General features: G+C 42.2%; 1 protein-coding gene across 1 annotated transcript in view; it reads right to left on the reverse strand.

Moving 5' to 3' along the window:
- The window catches only part of rapgefl1 (Rap guanine nucleotide exchange factor (GEF)-like 1), an 83,573-nt gene extending 64,594 nt beyond the window's left edge, over window positions 1-18,979 (reverse strand). The window contains exon 1 of the mRNA XM_072248865.1: window positions 18,429-18,979. Coding sequence (XP_072104966.1) covers window positions 18,429-18,816 — 388 coding nt within the window. The 5' untranslated portion in view covers window positions 18,817-18,979. The remainder of the gene's footprint in view (window positions 1-18,428) is intronic.
- Window positions 18,980-20,913: the final 1,934 nt, after the last annotated feature.

The following is a 20,913-nucleotide window of genomic DNA, read 5'->3' on the forward strand; positions in this document are numbered from 1 at the left end:
CACAAAATGCTAGAGGAGCTCAGCGGGTCAGGCAGCACCTATGGAGAGGAATTAACAGTCAACATTTCAGGCCGCGACCCTTCATGAGTACTCGGCCAGAAACATCAACGAATGGGTGATGCCTAACCTGCTGAACTCCTCCAGCATTTTGCATTTGTTGCTCTGCATTTCCAGCATCTGCAAACTTTTCTGTTTATGATTGGCAACTTTCCTAAGTTGCTTCTGCAGGACTCCCAAAGCCATGATCCAGAGCACCCAAAAAGACATGTGCAGCAGGCAACTGAGAACACCACCACTTCCACGCCCTTCACCGAACAATACAGCATGCTGTTTTGGATATGCTTGGTTTTTTGCTTTATCATCCACAGGGTCAAAATCCTTCCAATCCCAATCCAACAATTTTATGGCAGTATCTTTAATCAAACCACAATGGCTCATCACCACCCTCCTAAGCCTGCATTCTACAGATCAATAGATCACAAGACATAGGAGCAGATTAGGCCATTCAGCCCATCAAGTCTGTTCCATCATTCCTTCATGGCTGATATATTATCCCTTGCAACCCCATTCTTCTGCCTTCTCCCCATAATTTTTTGACACTCTTACTAATCAAAAACTTATCAACATCCACTTTAAACATACCTAAAGACCTGGCCTCCACAACAAGCGGTGGTAATGAAATCCACCAATTCAGCACACTCTGGGTAAAGAATCTCCTCCTCATCTCTGTTCTAAAGGGGTGCCCTTCTATTCTGAGGCTGTGCCCTCTGGTCCTAGACTCCCCCACTACAGGAAACATCCTTTCAATGATATTCCCCCTCATTCTTCTGACCTCCAGCAAGTACAGGCACAGAGCCACCAAAAGCTCCTCATATGTTAACACTTTCATTCCTGAGGCCATTCTGTGTACCTTCTCTGGATTCTTTTCAATACCAGCGCATCTTTTCTGAGATAAAGGGTCTAAAACTGCTCGCAGTACTCCAAGTGCAGCCTGACCAATATCTTAGAAAGCCTCAGAATTACATCCTTGTTTTTATATTCCAATCTTCTCTAAAAGAATGCTAAAATTGCATTTGCCTTCCTTATCACCGACTCAACCTGCAAGTTAACCTTTAAGGAATCCTGCATGAGCTCTTCGAAGTCTCTCCGCACCTCTGATTTCTGAATTTGCTCCACATTTAGAAAGTTGTTCATGCCTTTATTCCTTCAACCAAGAGTGCATGACCACACACTTCCCGACACTGTGTTCCACCCGCCATTCCTTTGCCCATTCTCCCAATCCGCCCAAGTCCTTCGGCGGACTCCTTGCTTCCTGCCGCTCCACCTACCTTTGTAGCATCCCGCAAACTAGGCCTCAAAGCCATCAACTCTGTCATCCAAATCACTGACACTTAATGTGGAAAGAATCAGACTGAGCACTGACACCTTACTTAAAGGATTATGAATCTTTGTAGTTCTCATATCCCCAGACAGCAATGGAGGCAGAGGCACTAAACACATCCAGGATTGAGTTTGGTTTTGGGATTATGTGGGAACCAAGGATTATGGACATCAGACAGGTTGGTGGAGTTGACGTCAAGATCAGCTCAGCCATCATTCAGTGAATGTCTCCTGCCCTTGTTTTCATCTTTTTACTTTCTGAGAGCCACTGCAGAGAGAATAAGGGAAATGAACATAAGGTTCTCACTGATCCCTAGCAACAAACATGCCCTAAGGCATTCCTATGATAGATGCCATCTGGTTATTTAATATAGTGTGGCAAGAACCTCAGCTGCATCATTAGACAGTTTAGTTCTTCGTGGTACTTCGGAGAACTTCTACATCAGTGATATTCCTGTAGAAATAACAACAACTATTACATCTTGTTACTTGTTTTAAAACTACAACACGAGCTGGTGGGGGATGGAATACATTTCTGGTTTTGGTGTTCTATGTTCTCATTGAAGAACTGCAAATTTTTTGGTCACGTTATAGGGCAGAGGTTTGGACAAGAGGTGAAAAAAACCCACAATACGACTAGACCTGAGAGCTCATGCAACAGGTTAAACTGAACAGGCTGTGGTTGATTTCTGTAGAAGAGGAGCCTGAAGATGTGGGGGAGATATTACCAGCTGTAGGCAGACTACAATAGTGGGTAGAGGATAAGTCACCAATTAATCTAATGGTAAATCCAAAGGTGTTTCTAAAAGTATGATGCTAAAAAAAATAATTAATCGATTAACAGAAGGAGCAGTTGAAGTGAATAATAAATATATTTAAGTGAAGGAGGGGGGAAAAGAATACTGGGTTATTTTGATGGAGCTACATAAAGCACAGGATGACATGGTCAAGTAGCAATTAGTGCAACACTTTACAGCACTGGCAATCAGGCTTCAATTCCTGTCACTGCCTGGAAGGAGTTTCGATGTTTCCCCATGACTGCGCATTTCCTCCACGTGCTCCAGTTTCCTCCCACATTCCAAACACACAGGGGTTAGGTTTGGGTATGTTACGTTGGCGTGGCAACACTCGCAGGCTGCCCCCAGCACATCCTCAGACTGTGCTGGTTGTTGACACAAAGGACTCATTTCACAGTATGTTTCAATGTACAGTACGTGTGACAGGGTGAGAGAAGCCTTGTGTGAAGCAATGGATCTGTTGGTTAAATACTCCGCTTCGGTATGGTAAATATCTTATCACCTGGAACTCCAGAACAAAAGGGCAGTATACAGGGTAAAACTCACCACAACATTTGCTCAAAATAAATTTACAGCAAAAGTTGCCATTTGGTCCATCTTGCTGACATTGACCAAGTAGGTTAATGTAATATCATTTCCCTCTGCTTGGCTGTAGGTATCATGTCAGGGTATTGGTTTTTTTAAACTTCATATGAGTTTTTGCCTTCAGACACTGAGTTTACAGACTCATAATCCTCCCCCTCATCCCCATTCCTTTTATCATTTACAATTAAAAATAGCATTCACAGCACCAGTGTAAATTTTCCCATATCAATTAAAAAGGTAACTTATTCCCCAATAATCTTCAATTATGGGATTGACTGGGCTGGTCTACTGGGAGCCAGTAGAGACATGATGGGCAGAATCACCGCATCTCCCCCCCCCCCACCTTCCCACTCACCTATCGCTTGCCAGCTTGTACTCCTTTCCCTCCCCCCATCTTCTTATTCTGGCTTCTTTCTCCTTCCTTTCCAGTCCAGTCCAGATGAAGGGTCTCCGCCCAAAGCATTGACTGTTTATTCCTCTCTACTCATGCTGTCTGACCTGCTGAGTTCCTCCAATATTTGCTATCGGTTTCCAGCATTTGCAGAATCTCTTGTACCTAAGAATCACCTCCTTCAGTCCTGTCACATTCCTATGATTAAAAGATGGGAGCAGAATATCACTTTGAGATACGTGGGCTATTCCAGGACAACGTGAGCGCAGGTGGACAACAGTTGACTACAAATAACTGAGCTGTGCAGTTGTACGGGGAAGAAGCAGTGAAATGCAGCAGGCCGGTGGAGATAATGAAACCTGAGGGAGTGAAGAAGAAATGCGAGGATTTGCAAGCTGAAGAGGAAGAATGCTTCCAGCTGGAACAAGAGGAGAAAGAGGGAAGGGACACAAAGGTTTTGTGCAAGTCTTGAAATACGATGAGACAACACTAGGATGGCTTCCAGTGGCCACTATAAGAAACATGCTAATTGCAAGAGAGAATGGAGAAGTCACTTGTATGTAAGAAAAGAATCCAATGAGACCATGCAACAAATAATTATACATGATTTTATTAGCATCAAAACCAGGCCAGCATTCAGCCCAATGTGCTCCATCTGGGTAAGACAAACTTATTGATAGGTCCGGAGTCACACGATGGGGTAACATGGCAGATTTCCTACCTTACAGGACATTCATGAACCATGTGAGTTTTTATGAGTTTTATCTACTGGCTTCACATTTGTCATTATTGAGGTGAGCTGTTATTTTTAAAATCCATATTCATCTTTTTACCCAAATTTAAATTTCCCCAGCTAGCATTGTGGAGAACAAACTTGGGTCTCTTGATGCAACCAAGTCACTGGATGGTTGGTCAGTCAGCCAGTCACCAGGTTACTGTACCCACTAGTGAAAATCATGATTAATGTACCTCCACCACATTTCCAGCAGGTGCATTCAAGATCATGCCACGCATGCGCAGAGCAAGAACTACAATGGAGTAGCAAGATTAAATGTTTTTCCTGCGTCATGAAGGTAATGGTACATGCTGGGCAAATTAATGTGGGATGTGATGGAAAAAACATGCACAGTCGAAAAACCGGACAAAGAGAGAGCCCTCCACGGCTAGGAGGGCCAACTAATTCACCGCGTGATCAATTTGCCGCAATTGATCCAATACAGTTCAGATACTTTACAAGGAATTAAATAAAGAACAAGACCATTCAAGTATCTGAATGAATGATCTACCATTCAATAAGATCATGGCGGGTCTTTTCTGTCATATTCAAAGTACATTTATTATCAAAGTACGTATACTATATACAGCCTTGGAATTTGGCTCCTTACAAACAACCACAAAACAAAGAAACACAACAGAACCCATTAAAAAAGACTATCAAACACCCAATGTGCAGAAAAAAAAAGCAAATTGTGCAAACAATAAAAGTAAGCAAATAGTGAAGATCACAAAAGTGAGTCCACAGCCACGAAGCCAGTCACAGCTGATCCAGGAGCCTATTAGCTGTAGGCCACAGCCTCAGTTCAGTGCAGAGACGAGTAAACTTTACAGAGCAGTGAGCTGAACACCAGCCCGTCCTTCGCCTCCTGCCCTGACACCTTGATCTTTTCAATCTGACCCGGCACTTAAATCAACCAAACAGTGGGTTTGATCTCTGACCCGGGCCTGACCCGTCGCCTGATTTGGCCTGTACCCAACCTTTCCAATGTGGAGTGCTTAATTTGGCCAGACATCGGCTTGCTCCTCATTCTCAGGCCCAGGCCTTGCCTCGCCACACCTCACTTCTGTCTCTTCGAATCACATCCAAGTCCACTCCAGAAATGGCTAAACATCAACTCATTCCCCACTCTCTGGTCCAGACCCTGCCGCCTTGATTCAGCGTGTGATAATCTACATACTTTTCTTGGTTCCTTTCAATAGTCTTACCATTCAGCTTAATTCTCTGCCTCTGGTTTTTGCCCTTCTGCAAAGGGCAGAGTTTCTCTATGGATTTTTCACCAACATTTTGAACACAGGGAAATTTTTGATTTTGAAGGCAGAATACAAGGTTAATGGCAGGATTCTTAACAGCGTGGAGGAACAGAGTGAACTTGGAGTCCACATCTATTCACCCTTCACAGATGTCATGCAAGCTGATAGGGTGGTTAAGGTGGCCTGCATGATGTATTGGCCTTCATCAGTTGGGACCAACAACTGGCTAATATGTGGGGGCATAATTTTAGGGTGATTGGAGTAAAGTATTGGGGGAATGTCAATGTAAGTTTATTTTTAAAACAGTGTTGAGTGCACGTCATGCCCTGCCAGGGTGCTGACAGAGGTGGATACATCAGTGAAATTTAAGAAACTCTTAGATAGGCACATGGATGACAGTAAGATGGAGAGCTATGTAGAAGGGAAAGGATTAGATTGATCTGAGTTGTGCTGTAATGTTTTATGTCCTATGAGTGGGTTATCAGACTCTCTGGCAGGTATCTGTATGTGTTGATTACAGATCCACATCTTGTGCTGTGCTGCAGGGCATACTATGTCAGCCTGCTCTCTTTATTAATACTGTAATCACAATTTATGGCTAGTTTTAAGTTTTAAGGGATTAACCTGGCTAGACGTTAATAAGGCAAATGAACAGTTAACATCTTGACATTTGCAGGTACAACAATGGCGAGGTTGTCTTGCAAAAAACAATTACACATTTCTCATTATTACACTTGTAATAGAAGAATGAAGCAGGACTAAATTTTAGCTATGTAATAAATATTAACCACATAGAATAACAGAATTGGGTTGATTATGCATTGTGTAAGTGCCTGTTATAAAACCTCTTTCATTCATGCCTCTTAAAACATTCAAATTTTTAAAAATAAGGCTCAACAGCTGCATAAACTTACATCTCTACCTGAAAATACCACGCAAATGCAAGATAAAGCCGAATTTTATTCTGAAACCTGAATGCTAAAGTTTTGCACCACGATAGCATTTTGTCATTTTTTTTTAAAAAAACACAAGAGTATCTGCAGTTCCTCCAGCTCTTTGTGTGTGTTGCCATTTTCAGAAATCAGTTTTATTGAAGGGGCTATTTTTTTTTTGGATAGGTCATCGACACAGTGTCTTGTATGTTTTGTCTTCTGAATGGAATTAAGCAAATTGGCTACCCATTCTCTAAAGTCAAAGAGCACTACACCACAGAAACAGGCCCTTCAGCCCATCTAGTCCATGCTGAAGTGTCATCTATCCAGTTTCATTGACCTGCATCGGGACCACAGCCCTGCATAACCCTCCTGTCCATGCACTTATTCAAATTTCTCTTAAATGCTGAAATCAAACCCACGTGCACCACTTCCACTGGCAACTCACTCCACATTCACACCTCCCTATGAGTGAAGAAGATCCCCCTCAGCTTCCTCTTAAATATTTCACCTTTCACCCTTAACCTACGACCTCCAGTTCCAGTCCCACCCAACCTCAGTGGAAAAAGCCTGCTTGCATTTACTCTCTCTGTAGCCCTCATAATTTTTTATACCTCTGTCTAATCTTGCTGTACTAAGTACAATCTGTACTAAGATTTTAGTTTAAGTTGAACCCCGACAGCAAAGTCCTAATGTAATACTACTCTACAACAATGACTGCATTTGAAAAGTATTTACTGGACTTTGGGCCAATCTGAAGTTCTGAAAAGCGCTATATAAATGCAAGTCTTTGTTTCATTAACATCAGATAATTTTGTAAAGGAGAAAAGATATGAATTACACATCCCTGTCCCTCCAGGTTACTAGGCAGAACAATGTTTACTCAGAGAACACTCTCCAACATGTTGAATGACACAACCATTGAAATAAAGAATGTTAAGAGAAAAGAGCTGCCAACTCAAATGTGAGCATCGACAAGGCACTGAGCCATCACAACAGCAGAGTCATATTCCCTTAAACACTCTGATGTCATGGTTCGATACGTCCCTCACGCTGTGTGTTTACATTCCTTACTTTGAACCCGAGCACCTCAGAATATGTAGAGAAGCATGGAGAGAGACAATAAGAGATTCTGCAGATGCTGGAAGTCTTGAGCAACACACACCTCATTCCTCTGCCCCCTCACCCCTTCTCCCCCCCCCATATGACCTGCCCACCACCTCTTTTTCGTCCCCCTTTATTCCATGGTCCATTGTGCTCTCCTATCAGATCCCCCCTTCTTCGGCCCTTTGCCTCTTCTACCCATCACCTCCCAGCTTCTCAGCCCTGCCCCCCTCATATGGAATCACCCATTACCTGCTAGTTTTCAACCCCACTTTTTGCGGGGGTGGGGGGGAAGCAGAAAATGCTGGAAACACACAGCAAGTCAGGGAGAACCAGAGCTAGATTCAGATCAAAGCCCTTTTGCCACATTATCTGGATGAAGGGTTGAACTTGGAAGCATTAACACTGTTCCACTGTTCACAGATTGCACCCTGACCTGTTAACCATTCCAGCACTTTCTGTATTTATTTCAAAATTCCATCTTTGGTAGCTTCCCCCCCCCCCCAACCTTTTGATAACTATTCGTTTCTCCAGTCTTGCCCTGTATGTATCTATGAATGTGCCATGTTCATGCATCACACTGTTTTTATCTTTCTGAAAGAGTGACTCATTTACAGGCATTATTTGCAGGTTTAGTTCTTCAGCCACTCTGATTTCCTCAAAACAGCTTGTGTTATTAACATTAGATCTATTTGTCAATTTGAGAAGATGTCACTTATCGATGTGAGAATCTTGTGTTGATTCATTTACAAAAGCTCCACTTCCAGAACACACTCAGAATCAAATAATTCTTCAATATTCTCTTGAACATTGCTTGCAGGAATCAAGCACCATCCATGCATACTTTAAATTTACCTCCACTTTCACAAGGATTCTCTTCGTGCCACGTACACCAGCATTCCATTCCCCAGTGTCAGGTTTACTAGATGGTGTCAATGAACAATTTCTATCACACTGTTTAAATTGCTTTTCTCCGTGACTGAAGTTAAAATTTCATTTCTATCTCAGTTGCCTCCCTTCCACTTTTCCCTCAAGGTCTGGCTGAACTAAGCCTAGTCATGTTCTCAGAGTTCTGTACATGAGTAACGCAGAAGCAACATCACCCTCGGTGGAATGTGGTTTTGGTGCGTAATTCAGAAATAATTTAGCAAACCAATGCTTCATCATTTAAGTTGAGGAGGCCTACAATTCTTTGTCAGTGCTTCTTTGACAACACTCACAGATCTCTCTGCCACATCATAGAGTCATGGAATAGTACACCACAGAAACAGGCCATTTGGCCCACCATGCCCAAGCTTACTATTGCACACAACTATACTAACTTTAAAAGGGCCGATAGAAAAACCAGGAAACCTAACAACGAGGAGGAACCTGTTGCTACCACTTGTCTTCCCTATATTTCTATGGTTTCTGGAGGGTTGCCAGGATCCTGAAGAAACACCAGATTAATACCATCTACAAACCTGTAAGAAAGCTCAAATCACTGTTTATGAGGGTCAAAGGTGACCTGGGGCTCAGGTCGGCTAGCATTAACCGGATTCCCTGTGAAGGTGGAGCAGCGTATGTCAGCCAGACTGGACACACAGTGGAAACCCGCATCAAGGAGCACAGGAGGTGTATCTGTTTGGGTTACCCAGAAAAATCGGCAGTAGCGGAACATTGCAATCGCAATGGCCATAGGATTGACTTTGGCTCAAAGCTACTGTGCTGCACCAATGGCTTTAGAGACTGCCTGGTAAAGGAAGCCATTGAAATAAAACTAGAGGAAAAGAACTTTAACAAAGATGAAGGTCTCGCTCCAAGTAAGAACTGAAATTCGATTGTAAACAAGTTGGAATAGCAGAAACTTGATTGGATGAGGAACAACTAATCAGGAAGGACGGACGACGGGGTTATAAATACCACCGGACTAGACATGCCCAGGGATCATCCCTGATGAAGATGGCAGAGTTTGTCATTGAAATGTCAGTTATAATTGATACCTGTACTCAACTGGAAGCCCGAGGAGAGTTTATTCATATACTAGCCTCATTACCCACCCTTTGCCCATAGCCTTCTAAAATTAGGTAATTCAAGTGCTTATTATAGATGCCTCTTAAATGTTCTTTCCAGCCAATATCTTAATATCTTTGTTAAAAAAAAATTCTTCCTCAAATCCTCCCCAAGCCTCTTATCACTCACCTTACACCTATGCGCTCGTGCTTTGGACACTCCCACCCAAGGGAAAATATTTTTACTATCTTTGTCATCTATTCCCCTCATAATTTTGCACATCTCTATCAGGTCACCACTCACTCTCCTTCACTCCAGATAAAACAAACCCAGCCTACCTAATCTCTCCTTATAACTAAAATGCTCCAAACTAGGCAAGTTCCGAGGTGTGAACGTCACCAATAACCCGATCTGCATGAACAGTTTGCAAGACAAGCTTTTCACTGCATTTTTGGTACGTGTGACAATAATAAAGTAGTACTAATGTCCTGATAAACCTCCTGTGTCCAGTCTCGAGTGCAATCAAACCTTTAGTACAGTGTGGTGACTAGAATTGCACACAAGGTGTGGCCTGAACAACATTACATAAAAATGTAACAAAAATATCTCTGCTCTTACATTCGAGGCCACAGCTGATGACGGCAAGCATCCCATACTTTTTCACTAGCCTCTTCACCTATACTACAGAGATCTATAGGCTTGTACCTCAGAGTCCCTTTGCTCATCACCACTTACTAAGACCCTTCTATTTTCTGTGGGCAAGATGGACTCTTGACCTCACAATCTCATTATGATCTTGCACCTTGTCTACCTGCATTGCACCTTCTCTGTAGCTGTTCCACTTTATTTTGCACTCTATTATTGTTTTACCTCGTTCAACCTCAATACACTGTGTGATAATCTGATCTGTATGAACAGCATGCAAGACAAGCTTTTCACTGTACCTTGGTACATGTGACAATCATAAATCAATTCCTATGCCAGCCTACGTCCCATCCACATCTGGGCTTCAAAAACATATCACTTCACACTCATCAGGGTCAACTTCCATCTGCAATTGCTCTGATTTATGTTCTAGCTTATCTATATCATATTGTCATCAAGACAATCCTCTTCACTGTCGACAGCACTCCAATCATTTAACACTGGATAATGTAGAGGAATAATGCTATTTTATTTCATCATGGACACATACTGAAGTGAGCAAATATTTCAATAAACTATGATATGAGGAACCAGATCTCTATTTTTTTTCCATTTTGCCCTGTTGTTATAATAAACTCAACACATTTTTCCTCAATCTAGTTTGATTGACTATCTACGAGTACTAAAATGTTATCAGTTGCTGTAATCAACATGTACTTTTTCCCCATAAGCTCCCATTGGCTATTTACATCTCTTTACAGGTGCCTTCACTGTTCTGCTCTGCAGACTTGACAGATCATACATTTGTCCTCAGGATCTTTATCCTACAGTAAACAACATTTGTGGCCATTTCCTTCATGCTTCCAAATTCTCAATGTAAAGCCATTTTTTAATTTATCTGCTGAAGCAATATCACTTTATGCTTTCTTTATTACTGTATTGACTTAGTTATACCTGAAAAAGCTTTTTCAATTTGGAAATCATGCTTAAACTTTCTCTGTCTAATGGCAACCTGGAAGATGCATCTGCAAAAACACTGGTTTCAGACCCAAAGGGCCTGTACTGTAATATAGTGTTCTATGCTGTTTCCTCTACCTGGTTCGTTAATACATGCAATAACGCTCATGTTTGGCTTAATATCGAAGTGGATGCTGCGCCCTGTAATATCCCCTTAGATACGCTTGAACACTTCCGCATACTTTCCCAATCATATATCCAAGCATGACTGAACATCCCTTTGCAATCGAGCTGGAACTGAGACAATTCTTGCCCATCAGGGTGGTCAATTCAGCTGTAATCATTAATATTGCTCTTTGCTGATTCTTGTGATGCTGTACACATTTCATACAATTTAAAGAGCTGAATACATGAACATATTCTCCCATTCATTCCACTCTTCATCAAACACATTTGGCTGAATTTACTTGGCCATAACCAGAACCAAACAATCTGATGTCCATGCTCATGGTGATACTCGATTTAAATATATTTTAAGTTATTTTGCTACATAAAGCCACTTTGCCAGAGAATGTTGAACCTGAAAATCCCAGGTGCAGTTTCTGAAATGCACAAACCACCCCATCTGGCACCAACAATCACTCCATGGTCAAAGTTACTTAGATCACATTTCTTCCCCATTCTCATATTTGGGTCTGGACAACAACTGAATTTCTTAACCATAACTGCATGCTTTTATGCATTGAATTGCTGCCACATGATCGGCTAATTAGATATCTGTATTAATGAGGTGTAGATAATAAAGTAACCACTGAGTGTATTTTGCCATTCTGATACACCTGTGGAAGATGCTTTACATTACATCTCTAGCAGTTATTCACGCCATTTTCATCCATGTGCTTCCATTCCACCTTGGAACTCCAGTCTTAGAGTGGAAAGATTCAAAAGGCTGGAGGGCTTGAGATAGATGAACCGTGCGCATTTTCCCTGCAGTTTAGGAGTCTGAGAGATGATCTCAGACGTTTATAAAATCACAAAAGGTATAGATAAAGTAAATGCTCACTGTTCTTTCCCCAACGGGTTTAATTCTAGAGAGCATAGGCTTAAGGTAAGGAGAGTGAAGTTTAGATTTAAAAGGGATTTTAATTTTTTTTCCCCCATTCTGAGGGTGGTGAACATATGGTACAACTACCACAGGAGTTGCAGAGGTGGTTAAAGTTACCACGTTTAAAAGACATCTAGACAGATGCATGTGTAGGAAAAATTAAGGTTTATGGACCAAATACAGGCAAATTAAACTAGGTCAGGTTGACAACCTGATCAGCACAGATGAGTTGGGCTGAAGGGCCATTTTCTGTGCATCCAACTATGCCTCTTTGCTGCTGCCCTGTAATTGTAAACTTTCACTATTTGTACCTTACATGAGACCAACTTATTTAGCCTTCCTCAATGTCATGAATGTCACAATTGTAAGTACAAAACTGTAATTCTCCTTAATTAATGGCTTTGATTCAGCTTTCATTTTAATTAAGCCACACAAGATAAAAGTCATCATATGTCATCAAAGAAGGTGAAGTTACAAGTCCTTACTGGCAGGGTCACCTGTTACTTGATTCCAATTTCCAGATGTGCAGTGCATATTTTAGTATATTTAAGTTGTAATTGCTTTTTTTGCACTCCAATATGGCATCATTCTTTGCAAGCTCATTCCCATCGTAAAGGCGTTAACCCAGATGCAAAGCATCTCTTCAGCACATCACAGCTTCCCCGTTTGGCTCCATAGCGAGTCCAATAATGGACCAGGAGGTCAGGTACACCAAATATATCACTGTATCTCAAGCCTTTTGCTGCCTGTGACAATAATAAACCAATTCCAACCCGATCTCTGGTTCACTTTAAACTTCCATGATAGGCTGAACGCAAGCAAAGGTCTGAGCTGTGTGGAGATCTGAAGGGCGAGCAGTTCCCACAGAACAGTCGGTTGGCAGTCAGTTTGATTCCACCCTTTACACTTTCCTTTGAGTGCTCACACCGTTTGCAACCTTTGTAATTTACCACTCATGAACAGAACTTGAATTTAGAACTCTAAGACGCATGGTTTTGGGGCCATGTGGGGAAATGCAAGGTAGTGCATTTTGGTAGAAAGGATAAAAGGCATGGACTATTTTCTAAGCAGAAAACAAATTCAGAAATCAGCGGTGCAAGGGGACTTATGATTCTTCGAGCAGGATTCTCTAAAGGTCAACTTTCAGGCTGAGTTGGTGATACGGAAGGCAAATGCGATGTTCACATTCACTTTGAGAGGACTAGAATAAACAAACAAGGATCTAATGCTGAGGCTTTATAAGGCATTTCTCAGACCATACTTGAAGATTTGAGAGTGGTTTTGGGCTCCTTATATAAGAAAGGATGGGCTGGCATCAGAGAGGGTGCACAGGAGGTTCACAAGAATGATTCCAGAAATGAAAGCGTTAACATGTGGAGCATTTGATGGCTCTGGGCCTGTACTCACTGGAGTTTAGAAGAATGGGGGAGGGGGACACCTCACTGAAACCTATCGAACACTGAAAGACCTAGATAGAGTGAATGTGGAGAGGACGTTTTCAATAGTAGGGGAGTCCAGGATCAGAAGGCACAGGCTCAGAATACAAGGGTGTCCCTTTAGAACACAGATGAGGAGGAATTTCTTCAGCCAGAGGTTGGTGAATCTGTGAAATTCATTGCCATGGATGATGTGGAGGCCAAGTCATTGGATATATTTAAAGCAGAGGTTGATAGGTTCTTGAATATTAAGGGCATCAAAGGTTACAGGGAGAAGGCAGGAGAATTGGGTTTAACAGGGATAATAAATCAGTCATGATGGAAAGGAGGAGCGGATTAGACGGGCTGAATGGCCTAATTCTACATCATATGGGCTCATATGTAGACAATATTTTTAGCGACTAACCTAGTAGTGAGTTTCCCTAAATGTAAATGAAGTTACCTAGACTAATGTTGTACATTAAAAATACCTGTGCAAGTACAGAATACAACATTAACCAATGTAGTTGCTCAATATCATATTTACTGTTAGTCATCTGCCTCCTTTATTTAGAGAACATTTGTAGTATCAAGTGCAGTCCTGGATGCCACTTTACAGGAAGAACATGCAGACTTTGGAGGGGTCGGTGGGGGGGGGGGTAAAAAGAGGTTCACCAAGACATTGCCAGGAGCGATATCTACAAGGGAAAGATAGACAAACTTGGATCATTTTATCTGGAGTATTGGAGGCTACTGATACTAGTATGTAAAACTATGAGAAGCAGAGATAAGGTAGAAAGTCCCTCAGATAATGGAAATATCAAGTACTAGAAGGCATAGCTTTAAGGTGGGAAGAGGGAAAGTTTAAGGAGAATTACAAGGTAATTTTCTTTCAGAGGTAGGTGCCACGAGGAGTGGTGGAACCAAGTATAGTAATGTTTAAGGAGCACATAGACAACACATGAACAGGATTGGAATGGAGGAGCATAAACCATGTGCATTTTAAGTTGGCATCACTGTCAGCTCCGACGTGCTGGGTCAAAGGACAGTTCCGTTTGCCACCTTACAGGAAGGATATGCAGATATTGGAGGGGGCGAAAAAGAGGCTCATCAAGGATGTGAGGAGTACACTGGGCTATGATCCAGGTACCAGTCGATGGGACTAGACAGCAGAACAATTTCATATGGACTAGATGGGTAAAGGGCCTGTTTCTGTACGATAGTGCTCTATGACTATGTTGCCAGGAATATCTACAGTACAAGAAACAAGCAGACAAGCTGGAATTGTTTTCTCTGGAGACTTGGAGGCCGAGATGCGACCTACATTTTGTGTTCTGTGCTGTTCCGTTGAACGTAGTGGGCATGCTATGTCGGCACCGGAACGTGTGGCAACACTTACGGGCTGCCCCCAGCACATCCTTACGCTGTGTTGGTCGTTAATGGAAGTGATGCATTTTACTGTACGCTTCCATGTGCGTGGGATAAATAAATCTGAGTGTTCTATGTGAACAGACTATACTGAACCTCGCCCTCCATTTGTAAGAATCTGCACAGGATAACCCTCACAAACATGAAATTACATACTCAAGTGCACAATTAAACTTGCGAACATGACGTGACTTGAGAGAACACTGTTGGCTCAGCCAAATTGAGCATCCACTTAAGACAAGTACTTTCATTGCAAGGTGGAGAGTTCTGTATAATAAATGCAATCACAGCATGTAATGCACTCTGAATTACACATTTATTTAAACTGTGATTTTCAGGTGTTAAGCTATTAACATCCTCCCATGCTCGATCTTTCAAATGAAAGAGCATAGAAAGATCTCATCGACCCTAACAATCTTTTCCGGCCATATTTTTAAACAAATGTGCTGCTAAGCTCACAAAAATCTTCTTTCCCTGGGGAATTCTTTTATCCGGTGAAGCAAGTGTAATGCAATGTAATTCAACATAAAGAAACCATGGATGAGCATTCAGATAAATGTGTTCATATGAGTTGAAATGACAGCTCTTTACATCCAGTTCCTTTTTCTCAGGAGCTTGGATTTATTTATAGAATCACTGCTTTTCTCAAGCCCCAAAGCAATTTACAACCAATGAATTATCTTCTGAGCTGTAGTCGTTCTCTCACTGTGCATCACTTCCCCACTTCACCGTTGAAGCATGAGGATAAATAGAGTGCCAGTGTTAAAATGGCACTTGAAGCAATATCCTACCGACATAAGGGTAAGGCCATCATACATTTACTCTTCAAGGTCTGGAAAATGATTGCATCTTAGAATGAGATCCCTTCTTATTCTTCTAAACACTAGAGAGTTTTGGCCTACCCTGCTAATTTTATCTCCCACCTCAATTTATCCCAGATATCAAATAGATGAATTTTATTGTGCGCCCTCTATTGCAAATGCATCTGTCTTTAGAAAGGGAGATCAGAACTGTATATAATGGTCCAGGTACTGTCTCACCAGGGCCTATACAACTTCAGCAGAATATTTTTCTCTTGCACTCAAATCGTTTGCAGTGCGGGCTAACATAACATTTGCCTTCCTAACTGCTTATCACAACCTGCACGTTAAATTGTTGCTAGGTTTAGGATAATGTCATAAAGTAATTTATTCATATACAAGACCCTCTATTACGCTTACTACTGATTAGGGAGAGTCAGCATGGCTTAGTGCGTGAGAAACCATGCCTCACAAATTCACGTATTTTGAAGGGGCAAGAGGGTTGATGAGGGCAGGGTGGTTGATGTTGTCTAAATGGACTTCAGCAAGAACTTTGATGAGGTCCCGCGTGGTAGGTTGGTCCAGAAAGTTAGATAACATGGGAGCCAGTGTGAGCTATCCAATTGAATACAGAATCAGTTTGGTGATAAGAGGCAGATGATGGTTGCGGAAGGTTGTAGGTAAGGTGGAGATCATTGGTATGCCACAGGAATTGGATGCTGAGTCCTCTAATGTGTATCGTATATAAATGATTTAGATGAGAATGTCGGTGGCATGATCATTAAGACTGCAGATGGCAGCAAAATTAGTGGCAGAGTAAACAGTGAAGAAGTTTCACTCGCGCACAAAATGCGGGAGAAACTCAGCAGGTCAGGCAGCATCTATGGAGGGAAATCAACAGTCGTCGTTTCTACCAGAGACCCTTCATCAGGAATCTTGACGAGTCCTGATGAAGGTTCTCAGCCCAGAAATGTTGACTGTTCATTCCCCTCCATAGATGCTGCCTGACATGCTGAGTTCCTCCAGCATTTTGTGTGTTGCTCAAGATTTCCAGCATCTGCAGAATCTCTTGCACCTCTTAGCAGTGAAGATTGTCTGAAGTTACAGCAGGATACAAATGGACAAGGAACTAGGCAAGAGAATGGCAGTTGTAATTTAACACAGATCAGTTTGAAGTGATGTGTTTTGGGAAATTAAACAAGGGCAGGACATACTCAGTGAATGGCAGCCGCCTGGGAAGTGTTGCTGAATAGAGAAACCTTGGGGTGCAAGTACCTAGTTCGCTGAAAGTGGCAACACAGGTAGACAAGGTTGTGAAGAAGGCACGCTTACCTTCATTGGCCAAGGTACTGAATACAAGAGTTGGGACACCAAGTTACAGTTGTACCTAACACTGGTTAGGCCACACCTTTTGCATTGTGTGCAGCCTAGGTCATCCCACTAGAAGAAAGATGTGATTAACTTTAAGAGGATGCAGAAGAGAGTCACAAGGACGTTGCCAGAATTGGAAGGCTTGAGTTGTCAGGAGACATTGGTCTTTCCCCGCCTGGAACACAGGAGGCGAAGAGGTGACATGATAGAAGTATATAACTTTATGAGAGGAAAGAGACAGGTAGAGAGCCAGAGCCTGTTTTCACATTGTCGGAATGTTTAAAACTAGAGGGAATGCATGTAAAGTATAAGGGAGGAGGTTCAAAGAGGATCTAAAGGGCAATTTTTTTCCCCACACAAAGAGTAGTTGGTATCAGGAATGAATTGCCAGAGGAGGTGGTGGAGGGCAGAACTATAACTACATTAAGAAGCATCTTGACCAACACTTGAATAAGCAGGATACAGATGGATATGGAAATAATGCAGGCATTGGGATTAGTAATAGATAGACATTATGGTTGGCAGAGGCGTAGTGGGCCAATAGGCCTGTTTCTATGCTTTACAACTTTATGACCACTTGTCTGGATGAGAGGACAATAGATGCAATTCTATCACCCTGAGAAACAGTATGGCACAGCAGTTGATGCTCTAGAGACCCTAGTTTGATCCTGTCCTCAGTTTGAGGTTTGCTCACTCTCGCCGTGACCACCCAAGTTTTCTCTGGATGCTCCAGTTTCCTCTCACACCACAACGACCTGCAGGTTAGTGAGTTAATTGGACACTGTTGGTGCAGCTAAGTGGCCATGCAGAACTTGATTGGCATGTGTGAAAGAGCAAGTTGTACAGTAGCATGAAGCTGATGGGCCAAAATGGCTTTCCCTCCTTTTCTGTTCCTATACAGCCATCTACCTATAAAGAAACAATAGCGGTTGTGGTAGAGTTGAATACAGTGATTAAACAATTAAAATAATGTTGGAAAATAAAATGGAATATTGTCTTTCTGACACGAGTTTAAAAGGAATAGAAACATTTGACATAGCTTATTCAATTTATTCCAATGTAGTAATTTCAAGTTCTATGTTCAATATGCACAATCAAAAGGTGATGCATGCCCTGATATTCTTGAGTCTAGATGTCCATATATCACACATTTACAAAAAACATTCCAAAGTAGCCCACAAAATTTACTTAGGTTTGGAGAGAGACTGATATTTAGCAAATCTGAATGAAGCCTTACGTGCTTTACTCTTATCTCGTGCAACTTTTAAGCATGGTTTCACAACCTTTGGCCAACAACCAAAAAGAAAATTGGCACTTGATCATTAGACGTTGCTCTGACTCTAGATTCGAAACTTAGACCTCAGCATTGAGTAAGCTGGTGCTACACAGTTGTTCCTGACAGCTTCACCCCTGTTTACGAGAGGCCCATTCCTGACCACGAGTGACGGGTGCTGCTTCCACCGTGAGTCCGAGTTACAGAGAGCACTTTCACTCTTACCTGTGTCAGTGCCGTTCTTTGGAACCTCCATCAGTCCCTCCAGGATATGATCCACAATGTTCTCTGGGGTGTCGGAGAAGTGCCACAACTTGCTGCTAAGCGTTGACCCATTGGGACTCATTTCTCCCGATGACAGGGAAGGACTGGTCAGCTCATCATCTGTGTCTGCCCACTTATTCTCCAGGCATCCAATGTCAGGGCTAAACTCATCCTTGGGGCTGGGGCTGTCATTCCCGGGAACGGCGTCCTTTAAAAAGGGAAGGATTTTCGATGCACTCGGTCTCCGCTTTAACGTTCCTGGGAAGAAGCCATCTTTGTCCACACGACTTCTGGTCAGCGTTGAGGTTTGCTTCTTGAGAAATTTTTCTATTTGCTTCATCCCTGTCATTGTCTTTGAACACTGATCAGGGCTGAAGGATTTCAGCGAGTCTCAACGCCTCGACTGCGTGGGAGTGGCTCTACCTCATCGCCAAAGCTGTTTGTTTCAAACCCAGGCGAGCATGGTGCTTGAGGGCAGTTCACTCCCATTGACTGTCTGAAGCAAAACAGGAATTTCCATGGCAGTCTGCAAGCTGATACTAGTAGGCAAGAGGTAGAAGGAGACAAAAACAGCACAGTCGTAATTAGATAAGGTACTACACAACCAGAGTGAAATAAATTCTACAACTTGAAATTAATGAAACACAAATTTTCAGAAACTCAAAATAATGAAAGTTCTTCTCAATCTATTTGAATCCTCCCAACATTGGTTACATTCTCCCTTTGAAAGCCTGTTTATCATTATATAATCAAATAGTCAATTAAGAAACTTTTGTATTTATATAGCATGTTTATAATGTTGCCTAGGCTTCTAAGGTTAATCATTTCTGAGGTTACTACCATTATCTAGAGCGCTACACATATAGTCCCACAAGTGCTGCTTTGCAATTAGTGTGGAAAAATTCAAAATAAAGCCTTTGCCAGCATTTCTACCCTCCCAGAATTAATGTACTGTATGCCCTTCATTTGAGATGAGGCTTTCCCATACCTCGTGCAATCCATTCAAGGAGGGTACTGTATGCCCTCTTCTCATTACTACTATCAGGAAGGAGATTCAAGAGCCTGAAGATACACACTCAACATTTAATAACAGCTTCTTCCCCTCTGCCATCAGATTTCCAAACAGTCTATGAACATTACCTCACTATTTTGCTTTTTGCACTACTTACTGTAATTTTATTATATATTGTACCGTACTGCTGCTGCAAAGCAATAAATTTCACGACATTTCATGTCAGTGATAATAAAGCTAATTTGGACTTCTGTTAAAGACTAGCACAAGAATGGAAACGGACCAGAAGGAGTATCACAGAGACTATTCTATGTCCACAACACTGTGCAACAGTTAGTACCGTATTAAACCTCCAGCTTTTAAATAAGCAATTCTAAATTGTACTCTTTTGCCATCTTGTAAAATTATTTTGAATATTTTGGGAAATGCTTATTTAAATCATCTGTATTTATAATTGTCCCCATCATCCCTGGGCTAAAGGAGAATTGTTAATCAGCTAGGATTCCTGCAATTAATTATAAGCTGATTAAAGATATTGCAGAGACATTGTGTTTTAAATGTGCCTAGAACTGCAGAGTCTCACAGCACAAAAGCCATGTCTGTGCCAGCTCTTCACCAGCTGGCCAAATGATCCCATGCCCAAGGTTGTTATGGCATCTGTTTTTATTACCTCTTCAGGCAGTGTATTCTAGATCATAACAACTTGTTGTGTAAAGCATCTAGCGAGCCAAGTACGAAGTACAGATCTGCAGTGATGTATCCCAACTGCACAATCCGTGTACTCAACCAAACGATGGTCACTTGTACAAGTTACCAGTGCTATTACAGCACCAGTGATCACCGATTGGGGTTCAATTCCTGCCACTCTCTGTAAGGACGCAAACAACAGGAATTCTGCAGATGCTGGAAATTCAAGCAACACGCATCAAAGTTGCTGGTGAACGCAGCAGGCCAGGCAGCATCTCTAGGAAGAGGTACAGTCGACATTTCAGGCCGAGACCCTTCGTCAGGACTAACTGAAGGAAGAGTTAGTAAGAGATTTGAAAGTGGGAGGGGGAGGGGAGATCCAAAATGATAGGAGAAGACAGGAGGGGGAGGGATGGAGCCAAGAGCTGGACAGGTGATTGGCAAAGGGGATATGAGAGGATCATGGGACAGGAGGTCCGGGAAGAAAGACAAGGGGGGGGACCCAGAGGATGGGCAAGGGGTATAGTGAGAGGGACAAAGGAGAGTGAGAGAAAGAATGTGTGTATAAAAATAAATAACGGATGGGGTACGAGGGGGAGGTGGGGCATTAGCGGAAGTTAGAGAAGTCAATGTTCATGCCATTGACTGGCCAAATTGACTGGTCACCATTCACCTGTCACCATTGACTGGTGACAGCTCCTCTCTGTAAGGAGTTTGTACATTTTCCTGGTGACCGCATGGTTTCCT

This window comes from Mobula birostris, chromosome X (genome assembly GCF_030028105.1).
Source record: "Mobula birostris isolate sMobBir1 chromosome X, sMobBir1.hap1, whole genome shotgun sequence".
NCBI classification, from domain to species: domain Eukaryota; kingdom Metazoa; phylum Chordata; class Chondrichthyes; order Myliobatiformes; family Myliobatidae; genus Mobula; species Mobula birostris.